General features: G+C 40.4%; 1 protein-coding gene across 5 annotated transcripts in view; it reads left to right on the top strand.

The window, feature by feature from the left end:
- Positions 1–20557, top strand: part of SLC12A1 (solute carrier family 12 member 1) — a 100306-nt gene that overhangs the window by 43909 nt on the left and 35840 nt on the right. For all 5 annotated transcript variants that reach the window (XM_032297532.1, XM_032297528.1, XM_032297531.1 and 2 more), the window contains 5 exons: positions 289–444; positions 4469–4568; positions 7627–7738; positions 16847–16987; positions 20183–20289. In XM_032297532.1, coding sequence (XP_032153423.1) covers positions 289–444; positions 4469–4568; positions 7627–7738; positions 16847–16987; positions 20183–20289 — 616 coding nt within the window. The remainder of the gene's footprint in view (positions 1–288; positions 445–4468; positions 4569–7626; positions 7739–16846; positions 16988–20182; positions 20290–20557) is intronic.

Genomic DNA, 20557 nt, shown 5'->3' with positions numbered 1-20557 from the left:
GGAGTTTGGGAGGACGTTCGGGGCAGAAAGTATGGAAGGTCCTGAATGGCACACTTCTCAGATGCTTAACATTTCCTAAACTTTACAGCATTCTATTTGGTGTAAGTAGCATCTTCACAGAGCAGGGATCCAATATCATAGGAAAATAATAACAGAGTTTGGAAATTGACTTAAAAGTTCTGATTCTTTATGTCAGGAAAAAGACTTGTTACCTGCATTCTTATCATATTCAGTGCCTGATAGTAGTAGACTGGAAGTTTTCCTTCGGTATTTTTTTTTTACTTTCAGGATGGAGACCTGCATATGGAATTTACAACATGTGGGTATCTCTTTTTGGAGCTGTTTTGTGCTGTGCAGTCATGTTTGTCATCAACTGGTGGGCAGCTGTCATCACCTATGTCATTGAATTCTTCCTCTATATCTATGTGACTTATAAGAAGCCGGGTAAGATCATAAGGACTGTATGGAATAGCGTTTCCAATTCTCTCTCTACTCATTTATTAAGCATTTATTGAGCAACTTTTATGTGCTTAAATGAGGCTTATGTAAGATGGGATGTTAATAATCTCATGCAATGTAATAATAGCAATAGCTGGGGCCAGGCGCAGTGGTTCACACCTGTAATCCCAGCACTTTGGAAGGCCAAGGCAGGCAGATCACGAGGTCAGGAGTTCAAGACCAGCCTGGCCAACGCGGTGAAACTCCATCTCTACTAAAAATACAAAAATTAGCCGGGCGTGGTAGTGGGCACCTGTAATCCCAGCTACTTGGGAGGCTGAGGCAGGAGAATCGCTTGAAACCAGAAGCTGGAGGTTGCAGTCAGCTGAGATCAGGCCACTGCACTCCAGCCTGGGCAACAAGAGCAAAACTCTGTTTGAAAAAAAAAGAAAAAGTAATAATAACAATAGTTAACCTTGTCGAGCACTTGTTACATACCTTACACTCATTCAATCTTCACAGTACTGTTAGTCCCATTTTACAGACGAAGAAACTGGGGTTGAAAGAGTTGCCAAAGTAATAATCAGGATGTGATAGAGCTGACCATATATCCAGAATGTGTATGATACCGAACCAACCCGACAAACTTTCCATTATATCAATTTCTGTTTCTGATGTCCTGATAGACTAGATACAGTTTGTGTCCTCAAGGAGTTCACAGAGCCACACTTAAGGAATTAATTATGATACAATAGAGTAACCACCGTGAGAGTGATATGAGCAAATTGCTGAGAAAGTGGGAGAGAAGGGTTGGTTAACTTTGACTGGAGTTATTCAGGAAAACTTTCTGGTTCCTAACTGATGTTCACAGAGTCAACACCCAGTGGACATTTAACCAATATTTTTTAAATGAATAAATAAATTAGTTTTTTTTTTTTAAGGAAGCAACTGAGGTTTGGTTAATCAGAGTCAGGGAATGACATTCTGGGCAGAAGGCAAACCGTGAATGACATTAAGGACACATGTAAGTGCAGGGCAGCATATTTAGGAAACTCAAGCCTTCCCCACACAGAAAGCTCTTGAGTGATAGGGAGAAGGGTCACAGCAGGAGCCTGGAAGAGTTGGTATGGGCCAGATAAATAAGAAACTTAAAGGTCATGCTAAAGAATCTGATGTGAGCAACAGGAAGATGCCACAGGCTGGTCAATTGGATGTGAACTTTGGGTGTTGACTTTAGTACCAGATGTATTACAGCTGGGAGGGACTGCAGCAGTGCAGTGCAGAGAAGCCCAGAGGCAGCCTCACTCTCTCCTTTCCCTTACTCTGCCAGTAAAGCAGAGCTTGTAGTCACTACCTTGGAGGGGGCGGTTTAGCTTTTATTTACTACTTTACGTATTTTAAACATCACATATAACTTACATATGGCAAAATTCACCTCTTTTTAATGTGCTGTCTATATGTTTTGATAAACTTGTACAGTGTTGTAACCATCATCAAAACACAGGGTATTCCCATCATCCCCACAAGTTCCCTTATACCCCTGCATGGTCAATCTCCACCCTCCAACATAGCCTCTGGTGATTGCTTGTCTGATGTCTGATCCTCCAGCTTTGCCTTTTCCAAAATACCATATAAATATGAACATACAGGATATAGCCTTTTAGAAGACTTCCTTTCCCTTAGCAGAATGCTTTTAGATTTATCTATGCTGTTGCATATGTAAGTGGTTTGTTTTTCATATTGTTGAGTGGTATTCTATTGTATGAATACATCACATATCCTTTTTAGTTCAATCTACTAGTTGATAGTCATCTGAGTTCTTTTCAGTTTAGGTCCACAGGACTTTATGTGGACTTATGTTTTCATGTTCCCTTGGGTAAATATCTAGTAGTAGGATTTATGATTAAATAAAAAGTATATATATATATGTATATATATATATACAACTTTAGAAGAAACTGCCAAACTGTTTTCTGTGGTAGCAGTATGACTTTCCATTCCTACAAACCATGAATGAGGGTCCTAGATGCTCCACGTGTTTGTCAGCATGTATTATTGACAGTTGATTTTTTTAAAGGCCATTCTAATAGATATGTAGTGCCACCTCATTGTGGTTTCGTTTGCATTTTTCCAATGATTAACAATGTTGAACATCTTATTTGCCATCCATATATATTTTTTAGTCAAGTGTCTGTTTAAATCTTTTGCTCATTTTTCAGTTGTTTTCTTATTATTCAGTAGTGAGAGTTCTTTATCTGTTCTGGATGCAAATCCTTTAGTAGTATGTGTTTTGCAAATATTTTCTCTTGCTTCTCTATTTTCCTTACAATTTGTTTTGAAGAATAAAAGTTCTAAGTATTTATGAAGTCTAATTTATCTTTTTTTTCTTTTGTGGCTTGCCATTTTGCATCTGATCTAAGATATCTTTTCCTAATTCAAAGTCACAAACTTCTAGAAGTTTTAATGCTTTGGGAATTATATTTAGGTATATTATCCATTTTTATTTCTTTTTTATATATGATGTGAGGTATTATTCAAGGTTCACTTTTTAAATATAAACGTCCAAGCCAGGCGCGGTGGCTCAAGCCTGTAATCCCAGCACTTTGGGAGGCCGAGGCGGGTGGATCAGGAGGTCAAGAGATCGAGACCATCCTGGTCAACATGGTGAAACCCCGTCTCTACTAAAAATACAAAAAACATTAGCTGGGCATGGTGGCGCGTGCCTGTAATCCCAGTTACTCAGGAGGCTGAGGCAGGAGAAGTGCCTGAACCCAGGAGGCGGAGGTTGCGGTGAGCCGAGATCGCGCCATTGCACTCCAGCCTGGGTAACAAGAGTGAAACTCTGTCTCAAAAAAAAAAAAAAAAAAGTCCAATGACTAGTAGAGCTTTTATCCCTATAAAAATAAATACCCTAAGGTACACTTAATGCCTGATGCACAGTCAACATTCGATCAATATTGATCTGCTTTATCTCCGATAATTATTGTTCACCCATTTCCCTGGCTCTCCAGAACAAGACTGAGAAGAATATGTTCTGTCTGTCATCTGGGATGTATCTGTACATTCATGTCAGGGACTTCCTCTCATAAACCTTGGAAGAGCCATTTAATACTTAAATTTTAAAAAAAACGAAGAAAAAAGAAAAGAAAGAAAGCGGGGGGAGATGGTAGAACTGAGAACTGACCTCCTTGTGATGAAGATGATTAGGGATTAGGTTCTCAAAGATCAAACTAAAATGTTTGCTAAGGAACCTCGACCCTCTTCATAGAAATCTAGAAGAATTCCCATGCTATTTAGTTTTACTATTCAAAATATAAAGATTACTGCACATTATCTGTGTATACAGAAATGCTGCTTCTCATTTCAATTTAAGAATTGGGCCAGGTGTGGTGGCTCATGCCTGTAATCCCAACACTTTAGAAGGCTGAGGTGGGCAGATCACAAGTTCAGGAGTTTGAGACCAGCCTGGCCAATATGGCCAAACCCTGCTTCTACTAAAAATACAAAAATTAGCCGGGCATGGTGGTGCATTCCTGTAGTCCCAGCTACTCAGGAGGCTGAGGCAGAGAATTGGTGAACCCGGGCGGATGGAGATGGTACCACTGCACTTGAACCCGGTAGATGGTGCCACCGCACTCCAGTCTGGCCGACAGAGCAAGACTCTCTCTCAAAAAAAAAAATCTGTGAAGATGCTTTAGATCTATTCAGGGACTGACCAGCTCCCAAGTCTGTCTGCCTGCAGTGTGGTTAGCGCACAGCCTCTCCCACCAAGCAAGATTTCCTGGACTGCAGTTGTACAGTCTGATCCTTTGCTGGAATGAAGCCTTCGCTTCTGAGGATTCATGTGTATTCATAGAAGTATACAAAGTGCTTTTTAGGAAATAGCGCATTATATTTTCTCTAATTTGGGCACTCATCATCACTGGCACAGCCAAGGAAAATCATAGATGGGGATGGCTTGTAAAAATTATTCATGGTACACAGAGGAAAGGTCACTGCTTTTTATGCCAATTTCCTCCTTTATCCACAGAGGTGAACTGGGGCTCCTCCACACAGGCACTTTCCTACGTGAGTGCTTTAGACAATGCTCTGGAATTAACCACAGTGGACGACCACGTGAAAAACTTCAGGTAAAGCTGGTGTCTCAGGCACCCTGATGTTGTTCCACATTAGAAGTGCCTTTCCCGAATGAGGGATAAGGCATTCAAGTAGTTATAAGTTTTATGGGTACGTTCTAAAAATAAGCAGTCAGACAGTACTGCCCCATTATTATGACAGCACCTCCTGTAAGTGAGTGCTTCTTTCCTTCCATACTGAGCTATGTCCACCCCAAACTACAGCCCCTCATAGTGCCAGGTGTAACCTTCCATGCAGCGAGATAGCAAGGTGGACTAAGGGACGTGACTTTAGAGAGATTATCTGAATCCCCACACACTTTACTCTGCTTTTGTCTCCATTCTGCTTAAGGCTTTAGGGCTTACTGAATTCTCTTAAAAGTAACGCTTTTAGCTTTTCATTAGTTGTATCTTATTTTGAATGAAACCTTAAGCACAAGCTTGTATGAAGAATGAAAGAAAGTAACATAAAAATCTTGGTTGGAGAGGGACAGATTATGTTGGGATTTGGGGTAGGTGGCTACAGGGAAAAAGACAAGGGGACTGTTTTAGTCCATTTTCATACTGCTATGAAGAAATATCCAAGACTGAGTCATTTATATAAAAAAAGAGGTTCAATGGACTCCCAGTTCCACATAGCTGGGGAGGCCTCACAATCAAGTCAGAAGGCAAAGGAGGAGCGAAGGCATGTCTTACATGGTGCCAGGCAAGAGGGCATGGGCAGGGGAACTGCCCTTTGTACAACCATCAGATATTGTGAGACATATTCACGGTCATGAGAACAGCACGGGAAAATCCACCCCCATGATTCCATTACCTCCCACTGGGTCCCTCCCACGACACATGGGGATTATGAGAACTATAATTCAAGATGAGACGTGGGTGGGGACACAGCCTACATCATACTATTCCATCCCTGGTCCCTCCAAAATTTCATGTCCTCACATTTCAAAACTAATCATGCCTTTCCAACAGTCTCCCAAAGTCTTAACTCATTTCAGCATTAACTCAGAAGTTCACAGTCCAAAGTCTCATCTGAGACAAGGCATGTCCCTTCTGCCTACGAGCCTGTAAAATCAAAAGCAAGTTTGTTACTTCCTAGATACAGTAGAGTACAGGCATTGGGTAAATACACCTGTTTCAAATGGGAGAAATTGGCCAAAACGAAGGGGCTATAGGCCCCATGCAAGTCGGAAATCCAGTGGGGCAGTAAAATCTTAAAGCTCCACAATTATCTCCTTTGACTCCATGCCTCATATCCAGATCATGTTGATGCAAGAGGTAGGTTCCCATGGTCTTGGGCAGCTCTGCCCCTGTGGCTTTGCAGGGTGCAGCCCTCCTCCTGGCTGCTTTCACTGGTTGGTGTTGAGTGTCTGCAGCTTTTCCAAGTGCACAGTGCAAACTGTCGGTGAATCTCCATTTCTGGGGTCTAGAGGACTGTGGCCCTCTCCTCAGAGCTCTACTAGGCAGTGCCCTAGTGGGGAGGCTGTGTGGGGGCTCCAACCCTGCATTTCCCTTCTGCACTGCCCTAGCAGAGGCTCTCCATGAGTGCCCTGCCCCTGCAGCACACCTCTGCTTGGATATCCAGGCATTTCCATACTTCTGACATCTAGGCAGGGGTTCTCAAACCTCAATTCTTGTCTTCTGTGCACCTGCAGGACCAACACCACATTAAAGCTGCCAAGGCTTGGGACTTGCACTCTCTGAAGCCAGCACCCAAGCTATACCTTGGCCCCTTTTAGCCATGGCTGGAGCAGCTAAGACACAGGGCAGCAAGTCTCAAGGCTGCACACAGGAAGGGGGGCCCTGGACCATGCCCAGAAAACCATATTTCCCTCCTAGGCCTCCAGGCCTGTGATGAGAGGGGCTGCTGTAAAGTTCTCTGACATCCCTGGAAACACCTTTCCCATTGTCTTGGTGATTAGCATTTGCCTCCTTGTTACTTATGTAAATTTCTACAGCTGGCTTGAATTTCTCCCCACAAAAAAACATTTCTACTACAAATTTTTCAAACTTTTACGCTCTGCTTCCTCTTGAATACTTTGCTGCTTAGAAATTTCTTCCACCAGATACCCTAAACCATCTCTCTCAAGTTCAAAGTTTCACAGAGCTCTAGGGCAGGGGCAAAATGCCACCAGTCTCTTCGCATAGCAAGAGTGACCTTTACTCCAGTTCCCAAGAAGTTCCTCATCTTCATCTGAGACCACCTCAGCCTGGACTTTATTGTCCATTATCACTATCAGCATTTTGGTGAAAACCATTCAATAAGTCTCTATGGAGTTCCAAACTTTTCCACATCTTCCTTTCTCCTGAGCCCTCCAATTCTCTAGAAAGTTCCAAACTTTTCCACATTTTTCTATCTTCTTCTAAGCCCTGCAAACTGTTCCAGCTTCTGCCTGTTATACCCAGTTCCAAAGTCACTTCCACATTTTTGGCTAATTTTACAACAGCACCTCACTCTACCGGTACCAATTTTAGTCCATGTTCATACTGCTATAAAGAAATACCCAAGACTGAGTAATTTATAAAGAAAAAGAAATTCAATGGACTCACAGTTCCACATGGCTGGGGAGACCTCACAGTCATGGTGGAGGGTGAAGGAGGAGCAAAGTCACACCTTATATGGTGGCAGCCAAGAGAGTGTGTGCAGGTGAACTGCCTTTTATAAAACCATCAGGTCTCTTCAGACTTATTCACTATCATGAGAACAGCAAGGGAAAATCTGTTCCCATGACTCAGTTACCTCCCACCGTGTCCCTCTCACAATACGTGGGGATTATAGAAGCTACAATTCAAGATGAGATTTGGATGGGAACAAAGCCAAACCATATGAGGGACCACAAGACCACCTTTTCCTTACTTCACACTTTTGCTATGACTAACTGAACTGAGAGCACGAGCATGTCAAGATGGACAGACAGGATGATTCAAGAATTCTGGTGGGAAAGCGAAAAAACAGGGGAAAGGTTGTTCCATTTTTCCAAGCCTCTGTCCCTGTTATCCCACTGGAATGGTTCTGAGGTCACAGACTGCTTGCAGTGGCACACTCTCAAGCCTTTCTTTTCACTTCCAGGCCCCAGTGCATTGTCTTGACAGGGGGACCCATGACAAGACCTGCTCTCCTGGACATAACTCACGCCTTTACCAAGAACAGTGGCCTTTGCATCTGCTGTGAAGTCTTTGTGGTAAGAACCACTTCACCCCAGGGAAGTGCTTTTCCCTTCCTGCTTACCTTGGTTTATTTTAGGTGAGGAGAAAAGGTACATGCAGTGATAGGAAAATAGCAAAAACAGTTTATACAAGAGCCCTCTACCTTGATTCATAGAGCAAGGATGAGCAAGGGCCCGTGATCCCGAATTTAAACAGATAGACGAAATGTGCTTCAGATTTCGTAGGAGGCCAACTAAAAGTGACAAATATTTCCAAATGATGGCGTTTGAGTCAAGAAAAAGATAACTGGCTCAGAAATAAAATGAAGGCATTTGGGGTGATAGCTGTCTACAGAAATATAAAAGGATGGAATGAGCCAGATAGAGCACTATTGTAGAGATTAACTGATGAGGAAACCACCAGACATAATGGCCTTAAATGACAGCACATCAAATTTAGATTAAATATTTGGATAAATTTGGTAACATTGAAGATATTCAAGGAACTAAACCAAGTTTTTCATGCCTTAGATAAACATTTAGAGCTAAATGAATTATTTTTGTTCCGGAAATATGTGGTAGACTAATAACAACTTATTGGTGGTTTTCCTAGGAGGTATTCAAAACTGGTGCTAAAAATTTAACCATAATTATTGAGCAATTTCTCGAGTGTGGAGGAAGCATTAAAACATTAATAAAATAGTAAGTCTCTGGGTGCAGTGGCTCACACCTGTAATCCCAGCACTTTGGGAGACCAAGGCGGGAGGATCACCTGAGGTCAGGAGTTCAAGACCAGCCTGACCAACATGATGAAACCCTGTCTCTACTAAAAATACGAAAATTAGCTGGGTATGGTGGTACATGCCTGTAATCCCAGCTACTTGGGAGGCTAAGGCAGGAGAATCACTTGAATCTGGGAGGTGGAGCTTGCAGTGAGCCCAGATCACACCACTGCACTCCAGCCTGGGCTACAGAGCAAGACTCCATCTCAAATAATAATAATCATAATAATAAAGTCAGCCAGGTGTAGTGGCTCACGTCAGTAATCCCAACACAGCCTGAGAGACCGAGGTGAGCGGATCACCTGAGGTCAAGAGTTCAAGACCAGCCTGACCAACATAGTGAAACCCATCTCTACTAAAAATACAAAAATTAGCTGGGCATGGTGGCAGGCACCTGTATTCCCAGCTACTCGAGAGGTTGAGGCAGGAGAATCACTTGAACCTGGGAGGCAGAGGTTGCAGTGAGCCAAGACTGTGCCATTGCACTCCAGCCTGGGTGACAAGAATGAAACTCTGTCTCAAAAATAAATAAATAAATAGATAAATAAAATGATAATAAAGTCCAAGGCCTCCAAACTAGCCTACCTCTACTTCTATTCCCAACACCCTCGATCACTCGCTGTCTCTCTTACTCACACACACACATACCCACACACACACCCCACTCAAAATTCTTAGCAATTAATGCATTTTTATAGTACTTAAGTACTTACCTATTCTTCAAAGCTTTTTTCTACAGCTTTTCATATTCGAGCCACACAACAGCCTAGTGAATCATGAAAGAAAAGCAGCCCTGTTCTCATTTTACTGATTGGGAAAGTGAGATTCAGGAAAATTAAATTATTGTGCTGGATCGCATGACAAGAAAGTGGCAGAGCCAAGATATCTGTCTAGGCCACACAAGTGTGCCGTGTGTCATGCCTTGAGGAGAAAGCCTTAGCACACTTGCATCCTTGGGAGTACTATTAGAATCCAGCATCACTACTTAAATATCCAACACCTGCCAAGGAATAGGGCTGTCAGGAAGTCATGTGACTTTCCAGCCAGTCAACTCTGCCGTGATGCTGGGGGCTAATTTACCACATGTCATCATGACCAGCACTTAAGCAACTCTTCACACTTGGTAATATTCTAAATGCCAATATTCTATGAAGCAGTTGATCATACTCTCTTTCCTCTTGGTGCTTATATAATAGTAATTCAAATACTATAACTCAATGCAATTATCTGGTAGGAGGTAGAGAGACTCCTACTAAGTACTTGAGATTGACAGGTTAAGTAATGACCAACTGTGACGCTAAAGAATTTTTTTAAATCTTATCAAGCGCCCCTCTCTCGTATTATCAACTTTGGTGCCCTGGATTCTTGGATTTCATTTTGGCCAATATAATATAGAAGCCAGTTTTGATGAAATAAGCAGTTTGGGGTGTTTTTCTTCTGCAGCAATTTAGAGAAAACTTAGTTTAGCAGGCAATAAAATATCTTTAGGACTGGAGAAATAAACTGGGAGTATAAACAGTCATCTATTGGCAAAGGAGAAAGGGTCTTGTCAGAAACAAGAGAGACTGCTTTTAATTAACCCTTTGCTGCTTTGACTATCATATACAATAGTGCTGGAATATCATTTCATTTGAAGTCGGTATCTTAGTCTGTGCCACCAATGGCCCTGTTTGTTTGACATATATGTTGGGCTGTATTATAAATTACTATATCAGTCTCTCCATGTAGGGCCCAAGAGCCTTGCTCTCAGGTGCCAAAGTTCTCCTAGGGACAGAAAATAGTTACTGCATCAGTTAATGACTTTCCAGTTAGTTACTTTGTATGAGCTCCTGGGGCTACAGATGTTGACAGCATTTTTAGACTCTGGGCTCAGTCGTCAATCATCTTTGCAAAGAAACAGATGGAAAGGGATCTAGGGGGAGTAAGTATGCCATCAGAATTTTTTTCCAAAAGCACAAAGGTTGATGGTTAGGCCAACCTTGTGGAAAATGTTAAATAGTGATGATGATAAGAGAATGACAATTTAGTTTTTTAAGTCTAGGAAGCTGGTGCTCATGGGCTTTTGAGAATAACAGTCAAGTTTCAAATCACTCTTTTGCCACCTATTAGCCGTGAGTCCCTTAAGCACATGATATTTCATCTCTCTGTGCCTTACTTTTCTCAGTTGTAAAATGAAAATAATAAAAATGGCACCTATGTTACAGAGTTGCTATTTGAATTATTTGAATTACAGAAGATAAGCTTTCTAATGCTGAGTCTGGTGTCCCTCAAAGAATAAATGCTCAATTAACTTTCATTGTTATTGTCAATATCATTATTTTTGGTATGCTATAGTTGCCACTTTTATTCAAAAAATATATTACCTTCAATAAAAACCTAAAGCATGCCCTCTTAGAAAAACCAGGTCCAGACACTGGATTTTGAACTTTTTAAGTGTACGGCAGTTTGATCATGATGGAACAGTGAGAGATATGCCTCTCCCCACTATTCACAGGACAGCAGGCTCTGGGCTCCATCCTTCTGGTGGCCTGCAGCTACTGACGTATTTGCTTCAAGTTCTGTTATCCTACCAGAAAGAAGCAAGACTTAAAACATGGGCATTTGATGCAAGTGGGTAGAGGGAAAATGTGTGGGCACAGCTGTCATTTCCTGCAACTGTAGCATTTTTAAATTTGAAATTAAAAGACCTGTACTCTTTGCTGGGCCTTAAGCACCCACTGTGGACTTCCAACTATCCAGCTAACTCTTACAATCTCCTCTAGGCCATTTCCCTTCTGTTGCTTTTTTGCTATTCAGCTTAAAGATTTTACGTGAGCCACTCTTCATCAAGGTAACTTTGGGGACCCATTTTAAAGAATCCAGCTTGGTAATTTAAAAAATACTGTCTGTTCTTCTCTTTTGAACTACATACTTCTGTGTCATTGGAAGTGACATACTTCCAATAGGCTTTATATTAAACATGTAAGTCATTTTGTTCTTTTGTATGTTATCATTCTTGTCACCATAGGAAGACAGGAGGGAGGAAAACTCCTCCTTGTAGTATCCCCCTCATATTTCTAAGCATAGCCAAGTTCAACAGGTTCAGCAAAAGGGAAGTTATTAGTTAAAGGTTGCAAGTTGCATCCTCCACCAGTTCTACCCTCTGTATCCCGACACACATAAGCACTGTGTTTGTCAGTGAGCTTCCTCACTTATGTCATTCATAGTAGATGGAGAGAGATCCAAACCAATCATCCTAGATAATTTAATTTGAATTTATGTACCTGTAATTCTCTGGGCACACTGTGTTCAGTTCTAGAAGTGGGGTCCGTTCACACTTCCTTTCCCATGTGCAAAGACATCATACTGCAGCAGTCCCTCATTCTTAATACTTCTATTTTTACATTTAAAAATAGGAATTTTTTATTAAAACAAATAAAAAACAGGTATACATTTAAGGTTCAAAAGTTAACTCAATTGAAAGTTGATTCCATTGATCTGGGTTTTGGAAAAGATAAAGTCATTATTGTCCAAAAATATGCCCCTTACCTATTTTCTTTATTTCTTTCTTTCTTTTTTTTTTTTTTTTTTTTTTGAGATGGAGTCTCGCTCTGTCACCATGCTGGAGTGTAGTGGTGCAATGATCTTGGCTCACTGCAACCTCCACCTCCTGAATCCAAGTGATTTTCCTGCCTCAGCCTCTCAAGTAGCTGGGATTGCAGGTGCACACCACCATGTCCAGCTAATTTTTGTATTTTTAGTAGTGACAGGGTTTCACCATGTTAGCAAGGATGGTCTCGATCTCTTGACCTCATAATCCACCTGTCTCAGCCTCCCAAAATGCTGGGATTACAGGCGTGAGCCACTGTGCCCAGCCCGCTTACCTCTTTTCTAAATTTTGCTGGTCTTGCCTTGCAAAAGGATTTCAAGTCTACAGTGGCATCTTTTATCAAGTACATTGTGTTGTTCTGGTGGCCAAAGAAATAAGACTTTTTAAAGATTGATTCTGTTTTTTAATTTTGAAACACTAAAAAAATTAATTAGGTTGAATCATATAAAATTTGCATTTTTATAGATCAAAATCATTAGATACTGGCAGTTTCATATGGCTCACTATATAAAATTAAATAAGACCTTTAATTCATAGTCTACATTTCCTAATTAACGACTGTTAACATTTTGGGCCAAATGCAGTGAGACCCTGCCTAAAAAAAAAGAAAAAAAATGGCCACAGATGCTTCCACTCACCTTATTTATTTTATTTTATCTTATTTTATTGATTGATTGGTTGAAACAGGGTCTCACTTTGTCACCCAGGCTGGAGTACAATGGTACAATCATAGCTCACGGCAGCCTTGAGCTCCCAGGCTCAGACAATCCTCCCACCTCAGCCTCCCCAGTATCTGGGACAACAGGCACATGCCACCACACCCAGCTAATTTTTGTATTTTTTGTAGAGATGGGGTTTTGCCATGTTGCCCAGGCTGGTCTCGAACTCCTGGGCTCAAGCAATTCGCCCTCCTCAACCTCCCAAAGTCTATTATAGGCATGAACCACTGCATCTTGCCTTCCACTCACTCTTTAAATGAAATAAGCCATTACAGATCAAGTTAAAGCCCCTTTTAAAACCACTCCAGACCCCTGACTCTCTCTGTCCCCAGAGGCAATGTTATCTGAATTTTATGAGTATTCTTATCATTTCACAGATGGATACCAAGATGTAACCTATTTTCATTCATGTTTTTCCTACTCATTAATGTTACTTTAAACCTGATTTTCCTCTCCTGTAATGAAGGAAAGGGACAACCTTTGACTGGCTTTCTCATGTAGAATCTTTCTTAGAATTTCACCCTGTTTCTCTTTTTCTTTTTCTTTTTCTTTTTTTCTTTTCTAAAAATTTATAAAGTATCTTAAGAAAACCTAAAGCTCTCTTTAAATTCTCTGTTTGAGGAGTTCTCAACATATCTCATAGAAGACACCCACCTTTTAACTCTACAATATAAGGAAGACAATTCAAGCCCATATAACCCAAGAAAAACTGAAATCTCATTTTTTCTTCTATCTTCAACCTCCTCTTAATCTCAATTTTCACATCCACCAAGGAAAAAATGTATTCTTTCTAGATGCATCTTATTCTTCTTTTGTCAGTAAGCCTCTGGTATGATGTCAGTAAAATAGTGACATGACCAAATATTGAAAGAATGAAATAACCTATGAATGGGCACCAGCCTGCGTAGAAAGATAATATGGAGCAAATCAGAAAGGGAAAAAATGTTCCTTCCCAACCAAAGCAGCCATGAAAACGAAGACAGACAAATAAGACTTCCAATGTTTAAGGAAAAAAGTAGGAAGAAATATTGCACTTGGCAAATTTCTCTGTTTGATCCTAATGGGGTCAGAACTCCTTTACAAACTCCTTTTCATCATAGTCACTTACAGTATTTAAAGTAACATCGCATCAAGTTCTCCACGCTACATAATTAGAAACGCTTTACCCCTTCCTCAATTAATATCAAAGCTATAATATACACAAGATTTTTAAAGCTTCTTTGTTTGAATCTTGAATTAATTTATGTACTCATATTTTGGATCCCAACTGAAGCTAATCTCTATAATATTCTAAAGGGGTAGTAAAATTCATTTTTGTAACTATGACATATTTGAATGTTGAATAATTGTATTCCAGTGCGTCTTTTCTCTTTGTTAGTTTGCTTATTTTTACTACATTTGTATTGTAGCCTTCCTTGCCTTGCATTAATAAGTGTGCTACAATGATGTTATAATCGTTTTTAGCAAAGAGAGATTCTGCATGAAACGTTTTTATGACTTCTCAATATGGCAAGTTTAGGCATTAAAGTAAATCTCTCTGTCACAATTAATGTTTAATCTGGATTTTTATAATACCAGTAGACATACGTTAGACTGCATTTATTTAAATAAATGCCATTCTCCCCAGGGGATCACAGTCACTGTAGTACAACTCACTACACTGATGGTTCAAAGCCTTTTCTGTTTGTTATTCTTCTAACTTCCTTGAATAAAATATTCTTTCTTTCTTCAGCAGTTGATGAAGTTTAGAATGCCCAAAGAAGGACTAGTGATTCGAAATGCATTGACAATCTGGAAACCTTAGCTAAATTGATCCATAAGGGCATAGCCTTCCTCAGACAAGGTCATCTAGTTTAGTAACTATTCTCCTGATCTCTCTACCTTTTCTATCTTCAGGGAAGTTTCTTGTTTTTTAATTTTCCTGTAATGTGAAGTCAGCCAAACTGTTGTGAAAAGTTGGCAGGTTCTAGGAAATATGCTGGAAAAAGTAAGAATATAAAGAATCTGATTCAATTTAAATAGAATATTAAAATGGAAAGGACCCCAGAGACTGAGTGTTGTGTAATAGAAATATATTATGTGCCACATATGTGATTTGACATTGTCTAGTGGCCAATTAAAAAGAAAAAAAGAGGCCAGGCATGGTGGCTCACGTCTGTAATGCCAGCCCTTTGGGAGGTCGAGGTGGGCAGATCACGAGGTCAAGAGATTGAGACCATCCTGCCCAAGATGGTGAAACCTCACCTCTACTACATATACAAAAATTAGCTAGGTGTGGTGGTGGGCACCTGTAATCTCAGCTACTCAGGAGGCTAAGGCAGGAGAATTGCTTGAACTCAGGAGGCAGAGGTTACAATGAGCTGAGGTTGTGCTACTGCACTTCAGCCTGGTGACAAAGCAAGACTCTCTCAAAAAGGAAAAAAGAAATAGGCAAAGTTATTTTTAATAATATTGTATGTAACCCATTGTGTCCAAAATATTATAATTTCAGTATGGAATCAATATAGAAACATTAATGAGATATTTCAGTCTTTTTTGTACTGAGACTTTGAAATCCATTGTGTAATTTATGCTTCCAGTGTATCAGTGTGAACCAGCCACATTTCAAACGCTTAATAGCAGCATGGACATACAGGCTGTCGTATTAGGCAGTGATGACCTAGGCGATTGCCTGAGTTTTTAAGTGTAGAACATACATCAAGACAGGACAAATCACAGACCCAGAGTGTCACCCAGCCAGTGCCAGATCTGACCCAACATTCTGACTCTCAGTTCAGTGTTCTTGCAACTGTGTTAGAGAACAAGCACAGTGGTGAAATTAGCTGGGGCTTTGATGACATTGTACTAGGTACTTTATTATTACTACTTAAAGCAACCTTGCAGGAGCAAGAGTTTATCCTCATTTTCAGAACAAGATATCAAAGCTCAGAGATAATCAATTACCTCCTCAAGCTTAGATCTGAGACCAGTTTTGTCTGACCGCAAAGCCTGGGCTTTTTTTTTTTTTCCACGCATCCCAATGTCCTCTCTCCAATCTGAGATCCTTTGAGACCGTGACTCCAAGTGTGTCTAAGGAGCAGCAGCATCTGTTCCCTCCAGGAGTTTATGAGAAATGCAAAATCTTGAGTCCTAGTTCAATACCTACAAGGCTGCATTTTATCAACATCCAAAGTGATTCATGTAAAATCTAAGACATCTCAACAAAATACATATCTCTCTATAAATTAAAATAATTTCCTGGAAAAATGGATTCATACTCTATCAGACATATGGCAGATAGTCAGAAATACCTTATGGATTGAATTACAACATGAGAAGAAAAGAGTTAGCTTGGACATTTAAGGAAGGAGAAATAAGAATAGAATTTTTCATTAAAAATGAGTTTCCAGAACTAAATCTTGAAATTATAAAATGCTTTATCAGCGGCCACAACACCTGCCTTCTTCCCTCTTAATCTCTTCCACTCTTCTTGGTCATAGGTGTGTAAATTTTGTTCCCACCAAATTTATTGAATGACAAGGAAATGTTAATGTATTTGAGTGGAAGTGTGGCAACATTACCAGGAAAATGTGGTATAAGGGTATTTTTGCCAACAAAAAAGTCACGCATCGGCCAAATAAAATTGTCACGATGTGCAGTTCATGGCAGTCCATTCTTGAAATTAGGCTCCAGCTGAGATTTCTTTGGTGTTCCTAAAAGTAGCTCTCGCTAATGAGTCAAAGGTTGATTATTTATCCTGAGCCTCTTCAGTCACATTTTCAGCATTTTCCTCATGTGCCGTGATGCCCTCAGCTCTTCCTTTCATTCAGTGGCAGGCAGTTAATTAAGCAGATGTTAATAAGTCTAGATTTTGGGTAGACAATGAGTGATGTGAATAGCATAGGTCCTATCCAAAAGGCTGAATCTGCAGAACCCTGTCCAGTGAGGTGTTTTTCCCTCTTTCCCATTTCTTAACTCAATGGGGCATTGCTGGCTATTTTTGTCCTTTAGAAAACAACAGCAACGTGATGTATAATAGCAGGGCTTCTAACCAATATTTCATTGTGTCGCACAGGGACCGCGCAAGCTGTGTGTTAAGGAGATGAACAGTGGCATGGGGAAAAAACAGGCCTGGCTTATAAAGAATAAAATCAAGGCTTTTTATGCTGCAGTGGCAGCAGACTGTTTCAGGGATGGCGTCCGAAGTCTCCTTCAGGTAAGGCTGCATTGAGAGATGGAGCACAGAGGCAAAAGACAGTCAGTGCTCCGTGTTAATGAGGCTCCCAAAGTGAACAGCTGTAGGAAGGCAGCTCAGCATCAGAGATCAGTGCAGATGGTTAAGGAATTATTTTGAATTCCTGGGTAGAGGCAAAACTAGAACAAAAGCAGAGAAGTTCTATTACAATAAACTATGAATGATACACTGGAAATGGAAAATGAGGTTGCCTTTGGCCACCAGCATACATTCTGCCCCCGTACTTATTGAAATGCAAATTTGTTCCGATGGTTGACGACATTCAGGATCCTATTGAAACTTCAAACTATTTTTATATCTCATACTGCATATAGCAATGCTCAAGTCAGGCTTTCTTTTCCTTTTTTCTTTTGCAAATGGTGTTAGGGCAGCTGCTAGACCAACTAAATTAATGCATGGTGATCTGGGCATAAAATCTCCCTATCCTTCTGAATTATTTTCAGAATGTTGAATAAAATGTAATAATCTCTACAGCTCAACCTTAAATCCCACAGTTCTCCCATCTTTTCTCCTTTATTTTTCTTCCTTTTTTCCTTCCTTTATCTCCTCTTTATTAGTACATAAAATCTTTTCGTAGTTCTGATCATCATCATTTAGAATGACAGAGAATCCTTAAAACAATCCAAGAGATTCTCAGAAATTGTAGAGCTTGGCTTGCTAAGCATTTTGGCTTTAATATGGTTGAAAACCCTTAATTATATGTATAGGAAATGGTGCATTTGGCTTTCAGAGTTACCATATCTCAGAGTGTCAGAAGTCAGGACTGCATCCAGGTAATTCAGATGCACATGCAGGCAGGAAAGAAAAAATATTGGTTAAGCTTAATTGGTAATATTTTGAAGCTTAAGAGTATTTGATGCATTCCTGTGTCTAATTTCCCTTAAGAATACTTGTGAAGTAGCTGCACATGCAGAGAAACCATTTCTGCAAAACTTGTTACCCACAATGAGCCGCTTTTCATTTGTTATTAATTTGCTAAACCATGGAAACAGGTATTATTGCAAGATGCTGATTTTTCTTTCAGTAGCAAGGTTGTTTTTTTTGTTGTGGTGGTTTTTGTTTTTTGAGATGGAGTCTCAATCTGTCACCAGGCTGGAGTGCAGTGGCATGATCTCAGCTCATTGCAATCTCCGCCTCCCGGGTTCAAGGAATTCTCCTGCCTCAGCCTCCCCAGTAGCTGGGACTACAGGCCTGGGCCACCACGCCCAGCTAATTTTTGTATTTTTAGTAAAGACAGGTTTTCACCTTCTTGACCAGGATGGTCTTGATCTCTTGATCTTGTGATCCACCCACCTTGGCCTCTCAAAAGTGCTGGGATTACAGGCGTGAGCCACCACGCCCAGCCCCAAGTTAGTTTTCAATAGTTCTTTGGTTAAATACATTGGCACTGTTAGTCGTTTATTATAAAATTATGATAGAAATTTTGTAAAATAAAATTTTCAACTAGGAATGGGAATACAGACATAAAATAAGAGCAGAGAAAGAAAAGACACAGGTATGAAAGAGAATTCTTAGGTTAATCCAGAAGAAATGGTAGAGAAGATTCCAACATGCATATGTTCACATGAATTTCCTTACATAAAAAGTGAAGTACAGAGGAGCTGTGGCAAAAGGACAAGACGAAGTGATATGAAAGGAAGCACTGCAGTTACATCATCTTGAGTAAAATCATCTTTGCATCTAAGAAGTTATGATACAAATTACCAACTAGTCAAGAGTGTCGCCGTGGAAAAGACTACATCCATCTGTACTGCCACACATCTGCCAAGGGCCAAATGAGGACTCCAGGAAGGTGCTGGGCCAAGAACAATACACCAAATGTATTGGAGGCAAAGTTTATTTCAGGATCCCTCCTTCATTGCCTATCTCCTTCCACCTGCTACTGTTCCCTCTAAAATGTCCAGCTCTGGAACTTCTTTCACTCTTCCCATGACCTAGAACTACCTTCCATTACTCCCACTGCTCTTCCCCATCTTCTTCGATCTTCGAAACCTTTTGAGATGGAGTCTCACTCTGCAGCCCAGGCTGGAGTGCAATGGTGTGATCTTGGCTCACTGCAAACTCCACCTCCCAGCTTCAAGCGATTCTCCTGCTTCAGCTTCCGGACCAGCTGGGATCACAGGCACACAGTACCATGCCCGGCTAATTTTTTGTATTTTTAGTAGAGATGGGGCTTCACCATGTTAACCAGGCTTGTCTCAAACTCGTGAGTTTAAATGACCCACCCACCTTGGCCTCCCACAGTGCTGAGATTACAGGTGTGAGCCACTGTGCCCGGCTGCTCTCCCGTTTTAACCTGCCAACATCTCACCAACTCCCAAGACTCAGTTGAAATACTGCCTCTCCCATGAAGCTGGCCATGAATCCTCACCTAAAATTCAAGTTTTCTTCCTTTGTTCTTCTATATGAGTTTCTATTACATGTGCATGTATATTAGCATTATTTGTGTAAATCTTGTCTTCTTCACCATGTTTGGTTCCATAAAGCCAAAGAATGTGCTTCAACACTCTCCCACCAAACCTAACAGAGCACTATGCAAGTCATTGGTGCTTAGTAATGTCGCTGAATTAAATTTGATTAACTGGAAGCTGTAAGCTGTCATCTAATGAAGGGAGACAACACTTCTGATATGGAAGATGGCTATTAATGATACTTTCACATAAGAGAATTAGGTTTTGGAAACATAATTCAGTCACTCTTCAATAAATAACATAAGTAGAGATTTCACTGATCCTTGTACATAAGAATTTTCCAAACATGGATTTTATTGCTAATGACATTATGGGTATAACAGGTGGGAATGAGCTTTGAACCACTAAGTTAGTTACAACATGCATACCAACAGTTAAGCTGACCCGCACTTGATTTTAAATTATTGAACCATTTTAATGAGTGTGTCAAAAGAAATGCAAATGACTGCTAATTTAGAAAAGCTACATTTCTGTCATCTAAAATCCATTTATAGCTGAGATGATTTAGAATTAATCTTTCTATTTTATGCTTGGGTACGGGCATGAAGGACATGCACCAAATGTAATCTAATCTTCAGAATCTTCAGAACATTACTTCAGAGCTCCTTTAGACATTATTTTTCATTTGTGCTGGTAGCTTTCCAGTGCGGTAAGGGTTGCCCATGTTTTTATGTCCTCTGTTTAGGCCTCAGGCTTAGGAAGAATGAAACCAAACACTCTGGTGATTGGATATAAGAAAAACTGGAGGAAAGCTCCCTTGACAGAGATTGAGAACTACGTGGGAATCATACAGTAAGTGATGGCTTTCAAGACGTGTTCTTGTTTATAAAGCACTAACCGGGGCAGTACATAACTTGTACTGCACATAACACTGTTGTGTCAGATTAAATTGCCTGAGAAGAGCACATTCTCCTGGTACTCTGACTTCTTTCCCAAGGTGAAAAAAACACCACCAATAATACAGCTTGAAGGAATCAGAGTGTCAGAGGAGGCAGGGTGGGAGAAATACCAGTGTCAGAGAAAAAGGTAAATGTTTAGAGTTACAACCTTAAAATCTATT

Source organism: Sapajus apella, unplaced genomic scaffold (assembly GCF_009761245.1).
Source record: "Sapajus apella isolate SASKATOON/1434 unplaced genomic scaffold, GSC_monkey_1.0 scaffold37, whole genome shotgun sequence".
NCBI lineage: Eukaryota > Metazoa > Chordata > Mammalia > Primates > Cebidae > Sapajus > Sapajus apella.
The sequence above is the reverse complement of the archived record's forward strand: the minus strand, read 5'-3'. Positions and strand labels throughout refer to the sequence as shown.